This window comes from Eleutherodactylus coqui, chromosome 6 (assembly GCF_035609145.1).
Source record: "Eleutherodactylus coqui strain aEleCoq1 chromosome 6, aEleCoq1.hap1, whole genome shotgun sequence".
In the NCBI taxonomy this organism is placed as follows: domain Eukaryota; kingdom Metazoa; phylum Chordata; class Amphibia; order Anura; family Eleutherodactylidae; genus Eleutherodactylus; species Eleutherodactylus coqui.
Genome location: NC_089842.1, coordinates 30,814,150 through 30,837,729, shown reverse-complemented (window position 1 = coordinate 30,837,729; position 23,580 = coordinate 30,814,150). Strand labels below are relative to the sequence as shown.

At 45.5% G+C, this 23,580-nt stretch overlaps 1 protein-coding gene across 1 annotated transcript in view; it reads left to right on the top strand.

Annotated features, from left to right (window-relative positions):
* Positions 1 to 586: 586 nt before the first annotated feature.
* Positions 587 to 23,580, top strand: part of LOC136632000 (phospholipase A2 inhibitor NAI-like) — a 61,586-nt gene continuing 38,592 nt past the window's right edge. The window contains exon 1 of the mRNA XM_066606530.1: positions 587 to 725. Within this exon, the coding sequence (XP_066462627.1) occupies positions 668 to 725 (58 nt within the window). The 5' untranslated portion in view covers positions 587 to 667. The remainder of the gene's footprint in view (positions 726 to 23,580) is intronic.

Genomic DNA, 23,580 nt, shown 5'->3' with positions numbered 1-23,580 from the left:
CACAGAAACGTCATCGCTGACGAGCCGGCTCTGCTCTGTGCATGTGCAGCTGTGTGCCAGCTGGCACATAGCAGAGCGGAGCGAGACGCCGGGAGCGGGTGAGCTGCGGGTCACTGCAGTGGTACGGCTCGTATCCCGCTGCGAGAATTCTGTCCGTCTGCAGGAGGCCTTAACCCCTAGATTCTTATTAGTTGACAAGTCAAATCCATGCCCCATAATTACTTCTCTTCGAGACCACGCCCACTTTTATCACCACTTAAATTTAACAAGTGACGAGAAAACTCACACGTTTTAGCCTAAATTTACTGTACATCATCCTTCGCGTCTTTTCTTTGCCCCAATTTACACCAGGAACCGGTATAATAAGCCACCCGGTAAATGTGCGCCAACGATTCCCGATCTCTTCTAACTTTAGTTAGTAAAAAAATTTAAAAACTTTTTCATTGTTTGTATGTTTTTGAAATGTCTTTCGGTCACAGCAGGGTTAATAATAACAAAATAAACACGTGAACCTCTGGTTGTGTGCTCTTAATAGAACGTGTCGTCGTCTTTTCATCCCCCTCCCTATCCCATCTGCCGAGTTTTGGCAACACCCATGGATGAACTATAAGAGAGTGCAGGCGGCGGAGATTACAGCTGGGCTCCTATAATAGTCCTGGACACTGCGATGACAATGAGCTCCTGTCTGCTGCTCACCTGCCTCCTGGCTGCCATTGTTTCTACAGGTAAGGACGATATTCTATAGATATAACATGTAGTGGCGATTGCTGTAATACGACCACTGACCTGGTATGGAGTGGTATAAATAGCAGGGGACATACGACGGCTCCAGTACCCGAGCGATGGCATCCAGTGTGAGGGGACTTGTATTAAACACATAGGTTAAATTATAAGGGCAGAGCTATCCGAACTGCGTTAATTATCATCGCAATACCCTAATACTGCAGGTAATGCATGATATTATACAACAGCTCTGCTACATCTCTCTTTGCAGCTCCGGCTCCGTACATTTACATAGACTTTTATAGTGGAGAAAAAGTTTGTCTTTCGTTTTTTTTATAGCTTTCATCATCATCGTTAATTGCAGACTATGATGTCAGCAATGTACTGTTATAGTCTCCAGCTCTGTATGTACTATATGACGTAAGTCATCTATAATAGTGCATGGATAACTTCATTCTGCGTGGTTGATGATGTGGGTTATTGTTTTTCTGTGTGAGCTTCATGTAAAGTGTGAGGACAAGCTGCTGTCTGGTGGCAAGATGAGCGGTGGCAGCTGCTAGCCTCAGAAGGACTGTAAACCCACAAGCTACTGAAGAAGCCACAAGATAAATGATCCTGGTAAAACCATCTGAGATAGCACTAGTCTAGTCGAAGGAGGTAATCACCAAAAAAAAGCTATTCCAAAGAGTCAATACATCACCGTTCCGCAGCGATGATGTCACATCCACAATCTGTGTCCGTTGCAGCTAGGCTCATGAGTCCTGGTGCAAAGGTTCTGGTGCGGATGTTGCTATTACCCTTCACCTTAATCACCGTAGGCCAGTGGTGGTGAACCTATGGCATGCGTGCCAGAGGCGGCACACAGAGCCCTCCCTGCTGGCACGCGTCGCCGTCGGCCGCTCACCACGTAAGTGAATACCGCTGTGGGGTGTCACTATTACTACTGGGGGCCACTGTGGGGTGTCAGCATTACTACTGGGGGTCACTCTGGGGTGTCACCATCACTACTGGGGTACGTTGTGGGGTGTCACCATTACTACTGGGGGCCGCTGTGGGATGTCACCAGCACTACTGGGGGCCGCTGTGGGGGGCACCATTATCGCTGGGGGGGTTACTATTATCACTGGAGGGAGTGCCACTATTATTGCTAGGGCCGCTGGGGGGGGTCACTATTACCGCTGCGGTATGTTTACATATGTCGGAAATGGGCAGGGCTGTTTCAAAATAGACAGAGTGCAGATTTTGACTGCTTTTTGGATGCAGAAATGCTGCAGAATTTGCGACAGAAATTTCCACTGAGTTCATCCTGCAGTATTTCTGCATCCAAAAAGCAGTCAAAATCTGCACGCTGTCTGTTTTGAAGCGGCCCTGTCCTTTTTAGAATGACGATGGTAAAATCATATGTAGTGATAAGCCCCGCCCCTGATATGTTGGCACTTTGTGATAAACAAGTGGGTTTTGGGTTGCAGTTTGGGCACTCGGTCTCTAAAAGGTTTGCCATCACTGCCCTAGGCACTTGATGTTACGTCCGTTGGGCGCACTAAAGCGCCACTCCTCAGAACAGACGCAAGTATGTCCATTTAAAACCCACAAACACAGTTACATAGTATTTGCACTTCAAACTACACCTCTACAAGCTAGATGGAAGGACCCCTGTCCCTTACTAATCAGGGAAAGTGGGGAACCCCTGCCTAAAAGCGGGGTGATTGTCTCGACAAAGTCGGCCTCACTGTATTTATCTGGGACCTGGCTATCCCTGATTAGGAACCTGGAGAGATGCACTAAACACACATAGGACACAACACTGTTCACACACTCTGAACACAGAACAGGACTGCACATAGAGCACATGTTTGGCCACCTGCACAGACATACAAAACACGTCACTGTTCACACCAACATACAGAGTAACACAAACCACATAGAACAGGACTGCACAAAAAGCACATGTGTGGCCACTTGCACAGACATACCACACACGTCACTGTTCACACCTACATACCAGGTTGTGCATACAACATATAACAGGAACCCCACCCAGAACTCACATGCATACCGAGGGTAAACCATAGCCAGTCTAAGTGACCTCACACAAGGGGAATAGAAAGTCAGGCATCACCCATCTAACACACACACACACAAGACATAAGACATCTGGAGACGGCACCTGTAAAAGGGAAGGGAAAAGGGGGTCTTTATGTGGTGCAGATGGGGCTACAGGCGTCCAGACCGTCTTCAGGGAAGGAGAGAGACACTTCAACACATAGTAAAACAGTAAAGCACTAAAATCTCATAAAAGTTTGCTAATATTTATCTGCCACAGACAAGGGGGACTGGCTGGTGGACAATATCACACCCAGCCAGCTCAATTAACCCCTACCTGTGCAGGTGTGCATAAGGAAACCTGTAGAACCACAAGTCCCAGAAGCACAACCTTAACACTTGACCTCCAACGGCAAATAAGGGCCAGGGTATCCCACTAAATAATGCATTCACCATACTGTATAATAGTCAGATACAGTGCCAGTTCTAGACAGTGATACAGTGCAGTTACCTCCAGCGATCACAGGTGATGTCTAAACTGATTGGTGATGTTTGTTTTCGCTTTTCTTCTCTATCTGAGCCAAGATCACCAATAAGACTTATTTTACATTATAATAGTGCCCCCTCTGTCCCCCACATTCTAATAGTGCCCCCTCTATGCCCCCACGATTTATTTCCTACTCACTTTGCTGAATGACTTTCATCCTGTCTCCAGCACTTACGTCACTGAGACCCTGAGACAGGGGAGGAGTCAGGCTATGTTTTGCAGGCTGTGTCAGCTGTCAGTCAGCAGCAGGAGTAGGAGATAAAGTCTGTCCTGTGCTGGCTAGAGTTCTGGATGTGAAGGGGCACAGAGGGGGGCTCATTACACCACTGGCTACAGATAAACAGAGCCCAGCTGGAAGCATTGGAATATAGGCACTGTAGAGGTACTGGAATTATTGAATAAGCAATAGCTATTTATTTTATATGGAAGCCCCCCAACCAAGCTAGACAGTGTAGGATCCTGGACAACCCCTTTAAGGCTTCAAATAAGAGAGCACTAGACAGCTGTAATCACAGAGAAGTACAGGCCTCCTGTCTTAAAAGAAACCCGCAGAAGGGTAAGTTTAGGCAACCCTAGTACGCTCATCGAGTTACGTGTAGTAAGCAGTGCCAACCTCGGAGCTCACCTCCAGTCATAGGACTACTACACAAGCTTTGTGGGGGATTGCTATTAGGAGTAGTGTATCAATAAAGACACCTGATATCCTTGAAGCAGAGCTGTACCACCGTATCTTTCTTCTTGAACTCCAATGGCTTTCTGATGTCAACCCTAGTAGAAGTCCCTACAAAGCTCATCTTACCTTTTGTCCTCTAGTCTGGCCTTGATGACAAACTTTTTCACATGACCAACTGGTGCAGCAGAACTGAGTGGCTGATAGAAGGAACTTGGAGAGGCAGAGATAGAGAGCAGAAGATCTCAACACAAGATCAATACTTCATACTAATAATTCCCTAGAAATGACTCACTTTTGTGCCGATTTCTCAGCTGGTTTGAATTCTATCAGTATTTGTGACATCGGTCCATCAGACATCAACATAAACCCTATCGGGGCACATTCACATGGCGTAAATTGCAAGCAGAATCTCAATACGGACTCTATACTGTAAACTAAAATCCAGGTGGTTTCCATGTCCCACTGTTCCCTGTTTTGCAAAAAAAAAACTAAGTGACATGTTCCTTAGGCCTCTTTCACATGGGTGACAGCAATATTGCCACGAGAAAGTCGCAGAGATATTGTAGCTCTGTTCTGTGCGATATCCCTGTGTTTTTCCGTTGCGATATCGTGAGTTTGTGCTGCTACAAAGTTAAGAAAAAAATATCTAATACATTACCTAACATGCGCTGTCCACTCTGCCAAACTTCTCCTCCATAGCTCCAGCAGACTTGTTTCTAGTCTTCAGCCAGCACTACCTGGTGTGGGGTTTTAAAAGCTCCGCCTCCAGGAAGCGCTGGCTCTGATTGGTTCTCAGGCACAGTGGTTAGCCAATTACTGCAGCACTCAATAAACCAATGACAGCAATTCAATTGTATGGAAAGCATGGGCTTCACATACATGCAATTTGTAGTACTGTTGCATCATGAGAAAATCATGTGATTTTGTCGCCCATATTGTCACCCCTTATTGATGCAGATTCTATGTGAATCTGCAGCAATGGAAGCGGCAAAAAGGTTCAAACTCAGATTCAACTATTACATTCCAATGGCCATTGGCGAAAAACATCACTTTCCACAATCCAAAAATTCCTTATTCTTTATATCAGGTGTGTCAAACTAATTTTCACCGAGGGCCACATCAGCCTTATGGTTGCCTTCAAAGGGCTATTTACAAGGGCTTATTCACAAAGGCATACTCCGCTCTCTATTATGTACATATTGTTAAAGTGTGCAATACGAACAGCTTGAACAACATTGATTTGCATTGGGATCTTCAGACATCTTTTTTATTTGTCTATTTCACACTTGTGAAAAAAAAATTACAGAATTTCCTATTTTGGACATATTACAAGCCGAAGCAGTCCAACAATGCCAATGGGATCGTGTATATACAGTGATAAATGTGTATTAACTGCATATTTTCGCATAAAGGCAGGAGAAATCTATGCAACCTTCTTGCTTTTTTTTTGCGCACGTGAGAATCACAGAGAATACGCACAAAAAAAATGTAAAAAAGAAGGTCCAAGTACATAGTAAATACACACAGTTGTGGTCCGTGAAAACGCTGCATATTTTATTGACCGAAACTTCATACGCTCATGTGAATGAGCCCTAAATGTAACAACCCCTTAATAAGGCTACGGAGGTCTATGCACTATGATGGTGTCTCTCCCTTTTCACCTCTTTTAGCACCGAGCTTCCTACCTTGGGGGGTGGTTATGATACCTGGGTAGGGCTATCAGAGCTGTGCCACCACCTGTAGGATACTGAACAGAGCGGTGTGCAGGTGCTCGGGTGCTCAGATTCCAAGATGGCGCCTGTTCCCTGTGCTGGCATCATGCCCTGTCAAGTGCTGGTACTTCTGTGTCTGGACCCCGTCATGGGCCACAGAAAGTGATGTGATAGGTCTGTGAGACTCGAAGTTGAAACGTGTCATATCTTTATTAACTAAATGTCACCAGTTTAACCCAGGAAGATGCGTAGAGCCATCTTAAAAAGATTAAAGTACAGAAATAACTGGATCCTGACGGCATACACCCCCAGGTTCTAAGGGAATTAAGTAATGGGATAGACACTCTATTGTTTCTCATATTTAAGGACTCTATAGTGACGGGGTCTGCTCCACTGGATTGGCACATAGCCAGTGTGGTAACAATATTCAAAAAGTGGTCAAAAACTAAACCTGGAAACTACAGATCAGTAAGTCTGACTTCTATTGTGGGTAAGATGTTTGAAGGGTTTCTAAGAGATGCTATCCTGGAGGACCTCAAGGGAAACAGATGTATCCATATCAGCATGGGTTTATGAGAGACCGCTCCTGTCACACTAACTTGATCAGCTACTACGAGGAGGTAAGTTCTAGACTGGACTGGGGGGAGTCACCGATACTAGTGGGTTACCACAGGGGGCAGTATTGGAGGGGTCTCCGATACTCGTGGAACCGATTCTTTTCAACATAATAATTAACGACACTGTGAAGGGATTGTACAGTAAAATATCAATATTTGTAGTAGATACAAAAATATGTAAAATAACACAAGAGAAAACAGAATGCGGTAACAAATGGATCTGGATAAGTTGGAAGTAGAAGAGTAACAAATGAAGTGTGAGGGCTCCCACCCACTAGAGTTTTTTTCTCCACTGCGCTGCGAGAGTAAGTGAAAACTCTCGCAGAGCAGTGCGAGAAAATCGCTGCGATATCGCCGTGACAGTCTTTTCAATGGGGCCAGCGGCAGCAGCGCTAGCCCCATTGAAAAGATATGAAGAATGCCGCGGACTTCTGTGCCACAGCTGTGACAGCTGTCACATCTGTGGCAGGAGTTTCCTTCATCCCTGCTGTGCCAGAAGTCCGCAGCATGCTATCCCATTGGCTGGCTAGCTCCCCGGCACTGCTACTGAGCCCTTTCAGCAGACGGGGATTTAAAAATCCCCGCCTCCTGAAAAGGCTGTGCAGATTGGCTGAGGGCTCAGCATATAGCAGCTACTGTTTAGCTATTGGCTGAGTGCTCAGTCAATGACAGATATCTCTTAGCTGTTCATTCATGAATAGCAATATCTTAGCTATTCATGAATGAATAGCTAAGAGCTATCTGTCATTGGCTAAGCCCTCAGCCAATCTGCACAGCCCTTTCAGGAGGCGGGGATTTTTAAATCCTGGTCTGCTGAAATAGCTCAGTAGCAGTGCCGGGGAGCCAGCTGGAGGACGCGGCTGACAGCAGGAGAGGTGAGTAACTTTTTTATTATTTTTTTAACCACTTTTTTATGATTATCAAGGAAGGGCTTATATTTCAAGCCCTCCTCCGATAATCATTCTGCAGGGCTTGTCAGAAACCACTGCTTTCAATGGGATCGGCAGCAGTGCCGATCCCATTTAAAGCAATGGGACAGCATGCCGCGGACTTCTGCCACAGCTGTCACAGCTGTGACAGAGGATTCCTTCATCCCCGCGGTCCCCGCAGGGATGAAGGAAACTCCTGCCACAGCTGTGACATCAGTCACAGCTGTGGCAGAAGTCCGCGGCATTCTCCATATCTTTTCAATGGGGCTAGCGCTGCTGCCGCTGGCCCCATTGAAGAGACTGGCGATGTTGCAGCGATATTCCAGCGATTTTGGGATATCTTCCTGCATTTTTCTAGCACTGCGATGCGAGACTTTAACTTTAGAATTGCATCGCAGTGGAGAAAAAAACACCAGTGGGTGGGAGCCCTGACACTGATAAATTTAAGGTTCTGCACACGGGCAGCGAAATACATGTCACCATTACACACTAAATGGGAAACCCCTGGGGAACACTGATATGGAGAAGGACTTGGGGATTTTAGTTAACTGTGAGCTTAACTGGAGCAACCAGTGTCAGGCAGCTGCTGCCAAGGAAAATAGTTTCATGGGGCACATCAAAACAGGTCTAGGGGTGCATGATGAGAACATTGTTCTTCCTCTTTACAAGTCACTGGTCAGACCACACATCGACTTTTGTGGACAGTTTTGGGCACCGGTACTCAAGAAGTGGATATCAGAGCTTGAGCGTGTACAAAGGCGGGCATCTAAAGTAATAAATGGAATGGGCAGACTGCAATACCCAGAGAGGTTATCAAAGTAGGGGTTATTAAGTTTAGAAAAAAGATGGCTGAGGGGCGACCTAATAACTATATATAGATATATCAGGAATAATACAGAAATCTCTCCCATCATCTATTTATACCCAGGACTGTGACTGTAACAAGGGGCTCCCTCTACAGCTAGAGAAAAGAAGGTTACATCACCAACATAGAAGGGGGTTCTTTACTGTAAGAGCAGTGAGACAATGAAACTCTTTGCCTGAGGGTGCATACTCACTACCGTTCTTTTTTCATAGCGAAATTCGCAGTGCTTTTTTTCCTGGTGTCTATGGGGCTTGTTAACATCTTCCCACTCCAGGGAGTAAGTTTCCATTCTAGCAGCGGGGCACTTCCCACAACAGGACGTAAACTTACGTCCTGGGGATACCACGAGATCATAATGCCTGTGATCGCTGTAATAAGCGACAAGGCATTGCAGGACAGAAGTCCTGCAATGCCTTATCATAGCGATCATCGGTGCTGTAATGTAAGTCTCCCAGAGGGACACAAATAGTGTAAAAAATAGACAATAAAAATGTACAAAAAAACTTTTTTTGTGCTTTTTCTCATATTAGCGTAAAAAAGGTAAAAAAATAAAAATAAAACCCCACATATTTGGCATCGTCATGTCCATACAATAAGTGGCACATGCCTTTTATTTTGCATGTAAAAAAAGCACAAAAAAATGCTAAAAAACTGAGGCAAAATGCTAATTTTTAGCATTTTGCCTCCCTAAAAACACAATAAAAGTGATCAAAAAAGCCATAAGTACCCCAAAATGACACCAATAACAACTACAACTCGTCTTGCAAAAAATGAGCCCTCACAGAGCTTCGTACATAGAAAAATAAAAAATTTACAGGACTTTAAATGCAGTGATTTAGAAAAAAAAGGTTTCCAAAAAAAGGGTTTTAGTGCAGAAAAGTGGAAAAAGCTAAAAAAAACATAAGAATTTTGGTATCGTTGTAACCGTTACGACCCGCAGAAAAAATGTATTGTACCATTTATGCTGCATGATTAACGCTGTAAAGAAAAACCCCAACAATCTATGGCAGAATCGATGCGTTTTCTCTTCCTGCTATCATAAAAAAAAAAAAAAAGTTTTACAATATAGTCAATGTACCCAAAAATGATGCCGATAAAAACTACAGTTCGCCACGCAAAAAACAAGCCCTTATACGGCCGCATCGACGGAGAAATAAAAAAGTTATGACTTTTGAAAAATGGAGATGAAAATCCGCCAAAAATCGTTGCGCCCTTAAGCCCAAAATAGGCCGTGTCTATAAGGTCATATGAGTAATGGGGGTGCACAAATGCCTGCGCAATACGCAAAAAAAATGTGTGAAAAAAGATCCCAGGCAACGAGGCAAAAAAGCCTCGTTCATACCACAAAACTTTATGCAAACTTGTGTGCAATTACACTAATGCTCGTGTGAGGCCGGCCTTGGATGACTCAAGCAGCTCCTAGTACGAAGCCCCCGGCTCTGCCGTGATTTGGCCCTTGGCCTTGGATTTCTGCATACTTCCCATTCCCCGGGTGTGTAGCTAAGAATAACAACCCCTATCCAATGCGCCGATGGAATCCCTTATTGACGAGCTTCCCCACAACTAGACACGGCGGACGTGAGACAATCGCGCATCGTTAGGGGTTTAATTGACAATTTAACGCCTTATCTTTGTTTTTGAGCTGGTGGAAGCCTGGGCTGTATTTGAAGCATCATAGGTTGGTAGTAGGCATAGCAGACAGATGACAGGGGCCGCTGCCAGCAGAACGTTGGGTCATAGCCAGGCATATCGAATTATACATGGCAGGAGTAGCCACACCCAGTGGCCGTCTGTTCTGTTAATCATGTATATTTAGATATGGAGCGAATACATCTCAACCATAAAAGAGATGAAAAATGAGATATCACATGATTACAGAGCGCAAACAAAGGATAATACAGGCTTGTAGTAGGTCATGTATAGTGTATAATAGAATTGTGTTATGGTCATCTCCTGTGGTCGGTCATGTTGGTGGTTGTAGTGCTCTATATATACCCCAATTCCCAAAAGGTTTGGACTTGTGTAACATGTAAGCAAATGTAAAGAAAAAAAATGTAATGATTTGGAAATCTTATCTAACCATATGTTATTCTCAGTAGAACATAGAACATATCAGAAGGAATCACAGCAGGAGGACAGTGCCTTGAGCACAATAAATGACTATAATAGTCTGGTTATATAGTCAGAGTCCTGGCAAATGCTCTTTCAATTCCACAGATGATCCATGGGTATCGAGAGCAGAAAAAAAAGGAAAGAGGCCCCCCAAATTATAAGAGTGGTCGTACAAATACAAGAAATTGGTTAGAAACAAACCTTTTTGTGCTCATGCGGTGAAAATACAAGGAAATTATTACGCCACTTACTTGGAAAGGTGGAGGGATCTCCTCATACTTAAATTTGGAAAAAAACGCCTCCCTCTGGCACAAGAATCTGTTAGTGGTCCAGCTATGGTTTCTAGGAGCTCTTTATTTCCATTTAGGGTAAGGTTTAAGATGCAATGCACTACAGGGTAAACATATGCCTTTATCGAGGATATAGCAATACAGTGAATGAAGGAATTTATAGTAGATGTTGTTCAGAAGCTCACCTGAAAAGATTCCACAGGCTAGCTTCCCATCTGCTGGGATTAGGGTTGCCACTTTTGTCCCGAAAAAATACCCACCATGGTTATAAAGGGACTAGTCGGGGCGTGACTTGGGGCGTGGCTTATCGCAGCATTTTTTTCCTCCTTTATCTCCTGGATCCCGTCCAGCGGCTGTGCGCATGTGCGGGATCCAGACCGACGTGTTCTCGCAACTAGATGACGTTTAGTGTGATTCACACATCATCTACTCGTGAGTACACGCTGCAGACGCTCACATCACATAAAATCTACACATATACAATTATATACAGGAGATACTAAGGTTTTCCTAGCATGGTCCATATCACTATATACAGGAGAAATACCTCCCCTGTATATAGTGATGCTGATATAAGGTTGGTATGTCCTGTATGTAATTATATGTACAGCTGGTATAATGTATACCACCTAAACATACAAGGTTACATGCAGTACATGGTTCATACTTCATGCCGCATGCACTGCTGCTCCGCTCTATTCCTCAGCTACTGACACTGTCACTGCAGCACTGGCTGGACATCCATCCTGACCCCCACACACCGCACAGACACAACTCCACTACATCCATCCTGATTCCCTGACACCACACACAGTGCTGCTACCTCCACCCTGGTCCCCAAACATCACACACAGCTCTTCTACATCAATCCTGACCCCTACACACACAGCTCCGCTACAGCCATCCTGATCCCCAGACATCACACACAGCTCCCCTACATCCATCCTGATCCCCAGACATCACACACAGCTCCCCTACATCCATCCTGATCCCCACACATCACACACACAGCTCCGCTACACCCATCATAATCCCCACACATCACACACACACAGCTCTGCTACATCCATCCTGATCCCCAGACATCACACACAGCCCCACTACATCCATTCTGACCCCCCCACACATCACACACAGCTCCACTACATCCAATCTGACCCCCCCACACACACACATCACACACACAGCTCCACTTCATCCATCCTGACCCCCACACACATCACACACAGCTCTACTACATCATCCTGACCCCCACAGATCACACACACAGCTCCACTACATCCATTCTGACCCCCACACACATCACACACACAACTCCACTCACTCACTCCATCCATCCAGAACCCCACAGCTCCAACACACACACACACAGCTGCAGAGTCCTACCACCACTGCAGAATCCTACAATTACTTAGCCCCTGTGGTCATGTGATCCCTGACTCCTCCCACACAGGTTAACACATGACAGGACATCATCGGAGGCCCTGGAAGCAGTCGGCTCTGCAGGTCTGTGTTTCCCCTGCCGGGGGAGAGTTAACCAGTGCTAGGGGGCAGTGCAGGCTCTGAAAATACCGGCCTGTAATAGGGCCAGTAAAAAAAAAGTAATGGCACCAGCCGCGTGGTTACCCTAGCTGGGATCCTGTTGGCCCGGGGCGCCAGGTGTAGGTGTGACGTCACCCCGGCATCTGACATGACAAGCAGACTAAACATGTCTTCCATTTGCAACGCAAATGTGTTCCATTAGGGGTGATACAGGTGATGGGTGATGTGATAATGTCTCCCCTACACCTCGTGAGGTCACATGACCTCTTTCAACAAACTTTTTTATAACAAACCTTGCATAAAATAATCTAAAACAGCACATAATCGCCAAACCATTTAGAAAACATCCATACATCAAATTCTCCTTTTTACAACTGTCTGTAAATGTCTAGGAACTGAGAAGACCAATTGCTGGAGTTTTGGGAGATGAATGTTCTCCCATTTTTGTGCGATGTGCGATTTTAGCTGCTCAACAGATTTTTCGTTTCATAATGCGCCAAATGTTTTCTATTGGTGAAAGGTCTGGACTGCAGGTGGCCAGTACAGCACCTGGACTCTTCTTCTGCGAAGCCATGCTATTGTAATGGATGCAGTATGAGGCTAACTTCACATGGGTGAGGGCGATATCGGGCCATGAATCACGGACCAATATTGCACTTGCCATTCATGTGAAAACAGCCTTTCATTACTGTGCGGATGAAGGGAATTCCCATTGCAGCTGTCACAGCCATGACAGAGGGTCACAGAGGTCTCCCATTGCTTTCAATGGGGCTGGTGCTGCTACCGCTGACCCCATTGAAAACAATGGGCAAAACTGTAGAAAAATAGGACATGCTGTGATTTGTTTCCCTGCAAAGCATTGCATAGCGGTACTATTCAGGAAAACATCACTCCCATTCAAATGAATAGGGTTAATATGTGTGTGCCTCACAACGCACAAACCTCGTGCAATTTTCTCAGCCATGTGAAACCGGGCTTAGTGTTGTCTTGCTAAAATATGCAAGGCCTTCCCTGAAAGAGACGTTGTCTGAATAGAAGCATATATTGTACTAAAACCTCTATATACTGTTCAGCATTGATAGTGCCTTTCAAGAGGTGTAAACTGCCCCCATAACATAGACACTAATGCAACCCTATACCATCAGAGATGCAGGCTTTTGAACTGAGCACTTATAACAAGCTAGATGGTCCCTCTTCTCTTGAGTCCACAAGACACGGTGTCTGTGGCTTCTAGAAACTTTCCAATTTTGATTAATCTGACAGTAGTTTTCCATTTTGCCTCAGTCCATTTTAATTGAGCTGTGGCCCAGAAAAGACGCTGGCATTTCTGGATTGTGTTGATATATGGCTTTAACCTGCATTTTTGTTCACAAACAATTATTTCTGGAAGTATTCCTGAGCCCATGCAGTGCCTTGCATTACAGAATCATGCCTGTTTTTAATGCAGGGCTGCCTGAGGTCCTGTAGATCTTGAGCATCCAATATTGACTGTCGGCCTTGTCCCTTGTGCACATGAATTGCTCTAGATTCTCTGAGTCTTTTGATGATTTTATATACTATAGATGGTGGGATATTTAAAGTGTTTGCAATTTTACATCAAAGAACATTTTTCTGAAATTGTTCTACAATGTGTAGATGCAGTTTATCACAGATTGATGAACCTCTGACTATCTTTGCTTCTGAGAGACTCTGCCTCTCTAATGGGTTCTTTTTATACAAAGTCATGTAACGTAGTAGAAAAATCATTTTCCAGCTGTTTTTCATTAGTACTGCTTACTTTCCAATCTTTGTTACCCCGTCCTAACTTTTGTGAGATGTGTTGGTGCCACCAATTTCTAAATGATTCATTTTTTAAAAATGGAATGGGAAAATGTCTCCATTTTCCCCTCTGATATGTATTCTGTGTTCTATTGTGAATAAAATATGATTAGATGAGATTTCCGAATCATTACATTTATTTTTTAACATTTATTTATATGTTACACAGTGTCCCAACTTTTTGGGAATTGGGGCTGTGCAACAAGCTGAAGTAGGCAGATGTAGCTCGATTGGGTTTTTCCTTCCTCAGGCTATGTCACAGTGGTGGCTACTCTGCATCACATGGTGGCCCACGCAGTTGGCAGATTTCACAGGGATAACTCATAACAACAATGGTGACTGTTAGATATGATGCTAGTGACTCTGAGTATAGTGTAGTGAAAGAATAAAGAGTCCAAGCCAATTAGTCTTTGTAAAGCCTGAGGCACACAGTTTTACTATCTCTTGATGGTTGATAAGGATGACATTCATTGAACAACTTTAGCATGCAGTAGAAACTTCAACAGTACTTTGCAGAGTCACGTAATAACAGTTTTTAATTCCTTAACTCTCTCTCTCTCTTTGGGTAGATGAAACTGCCAGTCTAAGTTATCTGAATGTTGCACGGGGGGCTTATTTGTGGAGGAATGGAGGAATTATCGTGGGCTTCCCAGAGAGCACACGATTTTTACTGAATATTTCCAACTTTGATTTTCCAAGTACATTACTGCAACAGTCTCAAGTGCAATATTACTGGCAACTTTTCCTTTCCTTTTCCTTCCGACACCCTTGCATTAGACAAACACTCCTTTCCTGGGATACCGGTGTCAACAGTCCCAGTTATCTGGTGGGTGGTTCTGGGGAGAGCACTCCTGAAGCAGAGAGAAAAACACGAACAGTCTTCTCTCACAATTCACGTCCTTTCCTCGCTGACCTAACGACATTCAGGGGGCAAAACACTCATGCCAGACTTGTACTTCGACTTGCAGTATCGGCATTGGTACTGTGGTTTTAATCTGTAGTTAACCAGGGGAGTGTGCAGCAAACTCCACCTACTCCGAGAACTACAGGTGCCATCGGGTGGACGCATATCAAAGCTAAATTTGGGTCTAACCCAGGCAGAAATATCAGAGCCTCAGCCTCCAGCTCCCAAGTCCTCCTTCTCAGACCACATCTCTCCTACTCCCTTCTCAATAACGATACTCCGCCCCCAACCGTTCTACCAATGACATCACACACAGCAGGTTTGGGAGCAGGGTACGTGGACACCACCAAGATTGGTGACACCAACACAAGACATTTACTCCTAAAGTTCACCTCCAATGACACAAAAACCAACCACCACATAGACACAAACACACACGAATGCACAAGAACAAATCCATATGGGGTAGATAAACACAAAACTAGAGAGTCCCTAACTCTAGGCCACTACACTTGCTTTCCCCGAGGCTCTGCTTGATAAGATTCAGCCTCAGTTAAGCTGGACCTGACATAAGCTCAGACTTACCTTGAGCTCAGGCTTAACTTGATTCCTCCGGGGCTTGACTTTCCCCTCAACTCCCCTAGACTCTCTCCTTCATGCTTTCTCTCTACCTACTCTTTCTATCCACTCCCTTCTTTCTCTCGACCCCCCCCCCAACGCCCACACCCAATACCTGGCCTTTCATATAATTTCCCCTACCCCAGTCCTGAGCTAAAGGAAGTCCCCAGTACCCAATCCCAAGGCTAGTTAAGGAGGTGATTGACAGGACACAGAGTGGGTTAGGATGAATCACACTGGGTCACACTTAGGTTTGACAGAGAAGACACCAGACATGACGTACGGATGACCCAGACAAGGCCAATACACACAGGTGAACACACTTAACAATCCATGCAGACATACATACACACATTATATGAGATAGTTAACTAAGTGCTGTGGGGGGGCCACACTCTGGGCCACTACAGTTGAATGTTATAGTATAGTAGAATTGTATTATGTCATGTCCAGTGGTCGGTCATGTTGGGGCTTGTAGTACTCTATGGATGCAATATTGTTGAATTATATTATACCTCCATATGTATTCTATATAGGCCCTTGGATGGCTCTCCTGCAACCCTTGCTTGTTTTCCTAGCAGTTCCCACCCTTCTTGTTATGCTCGTGGTTGAGTTGTGGAATGCATGTTGTGCCCTTTTGATAAGTACACAAGTTCATGTCCTTCTGATATATTAATACTTGTCCCATTACTGTGACTCCTAGATTCCTCAGCCCTGCGCCAGCAGTAACTGAGACTCGGTCAGAGTAAAGAATTCTTCAATAGAGCGGTTAGGTTCTATATATCCTCATGCCTCCTCTGAGAAGCTCAGACCAAGAATATTTCACCTCGGACTTATAAACCGTTAAATTCTTTGCATATCGTTAATTGTCTTCTTCTCCAAAATGAGGCATTTGTTAGCGTCAAGCTGTTTTCCCGCGGGCAATTTTCCAATGCGAGTTCTGTCTGATTCTGAGATCCACAGAACTCGCACGGGCAAGCAATCCATCTAATGGAATGGGTTAAATCACACAAGTAATTTTTCTCTGAGAGTCTGAGTTTTAAAAAATCGCTGCAGGTCCTATTTTTTGCGATTCTTATTCAAGAATTGTCCATTACTTTCTAAGGGAGAGTAAAAAACGGATTGTAATTGCTTGCCATGAGATTTGCATGCACTTGTGATGCGGTTTTCACGCATGTTCCTATGAGGACCACATATAAGAACAGGATGCGCCAAGTATTGAGAAACGCTCGTGAAAAACAGATGTAAAAGGGATGTACATTGCAGTTGAAAAAAAAACGCGTAGCAAACACATGAAAATTGCAAGAAAAACGGTCAGTTTTTCACAGACCAGAATCGCACTTGCCCATGTGAATACATCTTTAGGACTCCTTCACACGACCGTATGCATTTTTCTGTTCGCATGAATGAAGATTTGCCGCGATCGAGTCCCCATCATCATTCACGTACTTCATGCCATTCGCTCGGAGAGCTGCTGCATATAGGCAAAAAAGTGTTGAAAAGCAGCGATTGGCAGAAATCCCCGGAATGACCAATAATGCCTAATTAGGGTGAGCTGTATTCTTTTCCCAGCGTTGGACGCAGCGTGACTCCCTCCCCTTTCCTTTTTTCCCAGCTTCCATAGAAGTCTATGGGAGATTGCTGCTTATTTCGGCAAAAGATAGGGCAAGACCTATATTTTCACGACGCGTGTAAAATTTTAAACCGAAAACGGTCGTGTATGCGCTATTTTTCCGGTGTGATTTTTTACATGCCAAAAATCGTTCTTCTGAATGAATACATTGGAATCCAATGCATAGCATGGTCGCGATTTTTGTGCAATTTTTTTACGGGACTAAATACCGACGTAAATACGGCCATCTGAATAAGCTCTTAGGCTGCATTCACGCAGGTAATTTTTCCGTGCAATTTAAAAAAAAAAAATGTGACTGAATTTACACAGAAATAGAACACATAGATTTGTATGGGGATAGTCACTTTTTTTTTTACAGACACTCCGAATGGGAAAAAAAACACAGCATGTCTTATTTTTGTCAGCTTTTTTTTAGCAAAAATTGGGCATTCAAGTCAATGGTTGCATTAAAGAAAATAGATTGTGCTTTTATGATGCGAATACGATCTGATTTTATTGCATGTAACCATAGGAACCATAAAAAAATAGGAGGGCCAGGAACTGCAGAGCCCGTACTTGTATGCCTTTTTTATGCTTGTGAAAAACAGATGGAAATTACACTAAAGCAAAAAAAAACGCAAGAAAAAGTCATGAAAAGTTGTATCGTTTTTTTACGGGTTGCGATCTTCCGTGTGAACACAGACTTAGGGTGCATTCCCACGAACGTATATCGGCTCGGTTTTCACGCCGAGCCGATATACGTCGTCCTCATGTGCAGGGGGGGGGGAGGATGCAAATAGTGCAGAGGGGCGGAGAGGAGGCAGAGAGGGGGCGGGAGCTCAGTTCCTGCTCCTGGCTCTTCCATCCTCCCCCCCCCCTCCTGCATACGAGGACAACCTATATCGGCTCGGCGTGAAAACCGAGCTGATATACGTTCGTCTGAATGCAGCCCCCACTCCATAACCAGGGTAACGAGATACCTAATCATGTTCTATGTGGCTACTAGGCAATCACACAAATATTCAACCTGGTTCTACATAGAAAGGTATGTTAATGACAACCCCTTTCCATTTGCTCTGTTCGGTTATTTCTGGAGCTCAGATTGCTCAAAGCAGTTGTCCACCTAAGATAGAATCAATACAGCGGATATTAGCAACTTACTACTTTATAGTCTTCCAAAATTATGGTTTTCTTTCTTACTGACACCGCCCCCTCTTGCCATCCAAGTCTTCTCCCTGGACAACCCTGCTGCTCTTATTCTGCAAATAGCCACTTATGGAGGGGCACATGATGTGAGATCCATCCATCAACTTGTCCAGGACCTGCATCCAGGAAGGAAACTAATGTAGTTGCAGTGCGCCTATGTGAAAGACACTGATGGACGGGATTGCTTCACATGCTCCTCTATCAGACGCCATTTGCAGGATGGGAGCTGTGGAGCTGTGCAGGGAGTAGACTTGGATGACAAGGGGCTGTGGCTTAAGTAAGAAAGAACAAAGACCATACACAGTACTGTGCTGAAATTTTAGGAAAGTGTAAAAAAATTGCTGCAAAGTAGGAATGCTTTAAAAAAAAATAGAAGTGTTAATCATTTATTTTTATCAATTAACAAAATGCTAAGTTACTCAACAAAAGAGAAATGTAAACAACATCAACATTCGGTGTGACCGCCCTTTACCTTCAAAATGGCATCAATTCTTCTAGGTACACCTGCACAAAGTCAGGGATTTTGTAGGATTATAGTAAGGTGTATGATTGACCAATTATACCAAACAGGTGATAATGATCATTGTATTCATATGTAGGTTGAAATAAAGTCATTAACCAGAACAGAACTAGCTGTGTAGGTGGCTTAAAACTAGGTGAGGAGCAGTCAAATTCTGCTAAAAAGGAGAGGTTGTGGAAGACAGTTTCATTTCACGGGTCATACAAAATGGCAAGATTCAGCACAGCGACAAGACACAAAGTAGTCATACTGCATCCGCAAAGTTTCTTCCAGGCAAAAATTTCAAAGTAGATGAGGTTTCAAGATGTACTGTTCAAGTTCTCTTGAAGAAGCACAAAGAAATAAACAATATTGAGGACCATAGACACAGCAGATGAAAGACACATGATGCTTCCTCCCCTTTTAAATCAAAAGATGTATAGCAGTGCCATTAGCTTAGAACTTGCAGAAACCAGTAGGACCCAGGTACACCCATCTATAAGTCTGGCCAGAAGTGGCCTTCATAGAAGAATTGCAGCCAAAAAGCCATACCTTTGACATAGAAAAAGGCCAAGTGACTCAACTATGTACAAAAACATAGGTACCGGGATGAAGAAAAATGGCAGCAGATCTTCTGGCCTGATAAGTCAAAATGTGAAATATTTGGTTGTAACAGAAGGCAATTTGTTCTCTGAAGGGCTGTATGATCATGATTGTCTGCAAATGTAGTGTTCGAGGAGCAACCCCACAGCCGAGGAGATAGCGGGGTAGATTGAGGCCTTGTCACATGGATCTACCATCTCCTCCCCTGGGGGTAGCACAGGATCCGACCCAGTTATTGCTGGGGGAGTTTCACTGGGAAAACCTAAACCTTAGAGTTCTTTTTGTCACTCATGACGCCACCTCTGAGGTGAATTCAGACATTGAAAATAAATAGTCCACACACAGGGGTAATTTCTGAGCAAACCCAGGAACGGTTGGCTCGTTTACTTCAATAAACTGTTACCATCCACAAACTTTACATCAGCCAGCAGGACACCAGTATAGACAGAACAGTGGTGTGACGGAGGATTCACAGGATGGCAGACAAGTCCACAGTCCCAGTTATCTGTGGGATTCTGTTCCCGGCGACTTTCTTTACTCTCACTCCAGCTCTCTACTGGTATACACTCACGTTTAGAAGTCACACTTAGTGCTGCTTGGCGGTTCATCTCACTCTTTCTCAGTTGTCCATTTTAGCACCGAGGAGGCCTGGGTGATTTGTTTGCAGGACAGACATTACTCTATCGCTCAGCCACTTCCATCTTTGGGATCTTAGTAGGATGAGGCAGTTTCTCCTACTCACTAAAAGGCTCACTCCTCCCAAGACTTCAACTGACTTAGATTTTGGCAAGACTTACACTGACTCCCCTTGCCTTGGACTGACTTGCACGCCATCATTGCAAGCACATACATATTACACGATCACATGACACACAACAACGTTCTGATCTCTGTGTATTAAATATATTTTATTGCACGATCGAGAGCTCCATCTTCCTTTCCACTTCACGGACTCTCCTGATCCCATTCGAGTTAGTCACCTTTGGTACACTACGGGGTCCCCTGAGCGCAGGAGTCTTTTTCACTTGTTCTCTGCAATTACCTCTGGAAGTCATCCACCCCCCAGACCATTCTCCATGCATGCTCTCTTTTGATCTCCCCTTCCCGGGACAGGGTTTCCCCTTTCTAGCTGTGACTACCGCACATCTTCTCTACTCTTTTGTGTGTAATTAACCACAATACTATCCAGATACACAAGAGGCGCTGTCCCAATCTTTTCTCTTTGATTTATGACACACAATGAGATACATTTTTCAGACATAACCCAGACATTAATCCATTCAGTGCTGCAGAGGTGCAATACTCTTCATACATGCATACACATTGAAGACACTGAGAATACAAAGGCACAAGACAAACACATTAACTTTGGGCCACTACACAAGCAGCAATGGATTATGGGGGAGGTTCTTTGCCATATTTGGGCTGCAGTTCTGCAAATGGAGTTGGGGATTTTGTCACAAATAAAGGTGCTATAAATGCTGAGAAATACAGGTAGATACTAGAGATGAGCGAGCACACTCGTCCGAGCTTGATGCTCGTTCAAGCATTAGGGTGTTCGAGATGCTCGTTACTCGAGACGAGTACCACACAGTATTCGAGTCAATTCCATTTCCTTCCCTGCATGTTTAGCGCCATTTTCTGGCCAATAGAAATGCAGGCCAGGCATTACAACTACCTCCTGTGACGTTCATCAGCCCTATCCCACCCCCCTGCAGTGAGTGGCTGGCGAGATCAAGTGACCACCGAGTACTTAAAGCGGTCCCGCCCGCGGCTCGCCTCAGACACATGCTGGCAGAGATCAGGGAAAGTGCCGCTGACGAGATAGGGAAAGTGTTAGTGTAGGATCCAGTCTACAAGAACCCCAACGGTCCTTCTTAGGGCCACATCTGACTGTGTGCATTACTGTTGTGGCAAGCTGGGAGCAGTAGTGCACCCAAAACATTTTTTTTCATCTCGGGCTGTGCAGGCGATTACAGCTATAGCGTTCTCAGTCTGCAGTCAATTATACAGAGTATAGGGACGGCGCTGGTGAGGCAGGGACAGTGCTAGTGTAGAATCCTGTCTACAAGAACCCCAACGGTCCTTTACAGCGCGGTTGCTGGGAGTTGTAGTGCTTCACTGTTACCCAGCTAGGCCTGTTTGCAGCCTTGCATATTTTTTTCTGGCTGCACTTTGCGTTACATTACCGCTGTCAGCCTCCAACTGTACGCCAATAATTCCATAATTTTTTACACCGCTCTGTGTCTGTCGTCAACTTCACGCACAGCGTACGGCTAAGGGGTAGGGGTAGGGCTAGAGGACGTGGAAGCAGGCGGGGACGCGGAGGTCCAAGTAAGGGTGTGGGCACAGGCCAAGTTTCTGGTCCAGGTGAATCGCAGCCGGCTGAGGAGAGAGGCAAGTTTCTGGGGTCCCAAGCTTCATATCCCAATTTTTGGGTCCACGTGGTAGACCTTTATTACAAACAGAGTAGTGTGAGCAGGTCCTGTCGTGGATGGCAGAAAATGCATCCAGCAATGTATCGACCACCCAGTCTTCTACTCCGTCCACTGCTGCAACTCTGAATCCTCTGGCTGCTGCTCCTCCTTCCTCCCAGCCTCCTCACTCCATGAAAATGACACATTCTGATGAGCAGGCAGACTCCCAGGGGAGCCTTGATTGGGAAAAAATGGCTCGTCTCTCACCTGAGGAGTTTGTCGTGACCGATGGCCAGCCTTTGGAAAGTTCCCGGGGTCCGGGTGATGAGGCTGGGGACTTACGGCAACTGTCTCAAGAGCTTTCAGTGGGTGAGAAGGACGATGATGATGAGACACAGTTGTCTATCAGTGAGGTAATAGTAAGGGCAGTAAGTCCGAGGGAGGAGCGCACAGAGGATTTGGAGGAAGAGCCGCTGGACGATGAGGTGACTGACCCCACCTGGTTTGCACCACTGCCTCTCCCCCTATGCCCCAACCTGCCACTCAGATGCAACCCCCCTCTCAGGACACAGGCACAAGCGCCTCCCGGCCTGCACCCACACCCTCACCTCCGCTGTCCTCGACCCCATCCATCAATGTCTCTCAGCGCAGCGTCCAGCTGTTGCTAGCGCAAGCGTTGGAGCAAAAGTGCAAATACGCCGCCATGCACCCGCATGCTCAAGCTTTAAACCTGCACATTGCCAAATTTATCAGCCTGGAGATGCTGCCGTATAGGCTTGTGGAAACGGAGGCTTTCAAAAACATGATGGCACTGGCGGTCCCACGCTACTCGGTCCCCAGTCGCCACTATTTTTCCCGGTGTGCCGTCTCAGCCCTACACCAGCACGTCTCCCGCAACATCATGCCCTCACCAACGCGGTTACTGGGAAGGTCCACTTAACCACGGACACGTGGACAAGTACTGGCGGGCAGGGCCACTATATCTCCCTGATGGCACATTGGGTGAATTTGGTGGAGGCTGGGACCGAGTCAGAGCCTGGGACCGCACACGTCCTACTCACATCCAGAATAGCTGGTCCTTCCTCGGTTCTGATATCTGCGGTGGTCTATGCCACCTCCTCTAAACCCTCCCCCTCCTCCTACGCAACCTCTACCTCTCAATTAAGAAATGTGAGCAGCATGTCGGCAGCAGTCGGTGTGGCGCGGCAGCACAGCGGTGGGCAAGCGTCAGCAGGCCGTGCTGAAACTACTCAGCCTAGGTGACAAGAGGCACACGGCCCTCGAGCTGTTGCAGGGTCTGACAGAGCAGACCAACTTCTGGCTTTCGCCGCTGAGCCTCCAACCGGGCATGGTCGTGTGTGACAACGGACGTAACCTGGTGGCAGCTCTGCCGCTTGGCAGCCTCACACACATGCCATGCCTGGCCTACGTCTTCAATCTGGTGGTTCAGCGGTTTCTGAAAAACTACCCATACTTGTCTGACCTGCTCGGCAAGGTGCGCCGCGTCTGTGCACATTTCCACAAGTCCAACATGGACACTGCCACCCTGCGGACCCTGCAACATCGGTTTAATCTGCCAGAGCACCGACTGCTGTGCGACGTGCCCACACGGTGGAATTCTATGCTCCACATGTTGACCAGGCTGTATGAGCAGCGTAGAGCAATAGCGGAATACCAACTCCAACATGGGCGGCGTACTGGGAGTCAGCCTCCTTAATTCTTTACCGAGGACTGGGCCTATACTGTTACTACAGAAATTTTACTGGGGTCTGCCTGCCTATACCTCTGCTACAAGAAAGTTACAGGGGTCTGCCTATACTGCTGCCACTTAAATGTTACAGGGGTCTGGC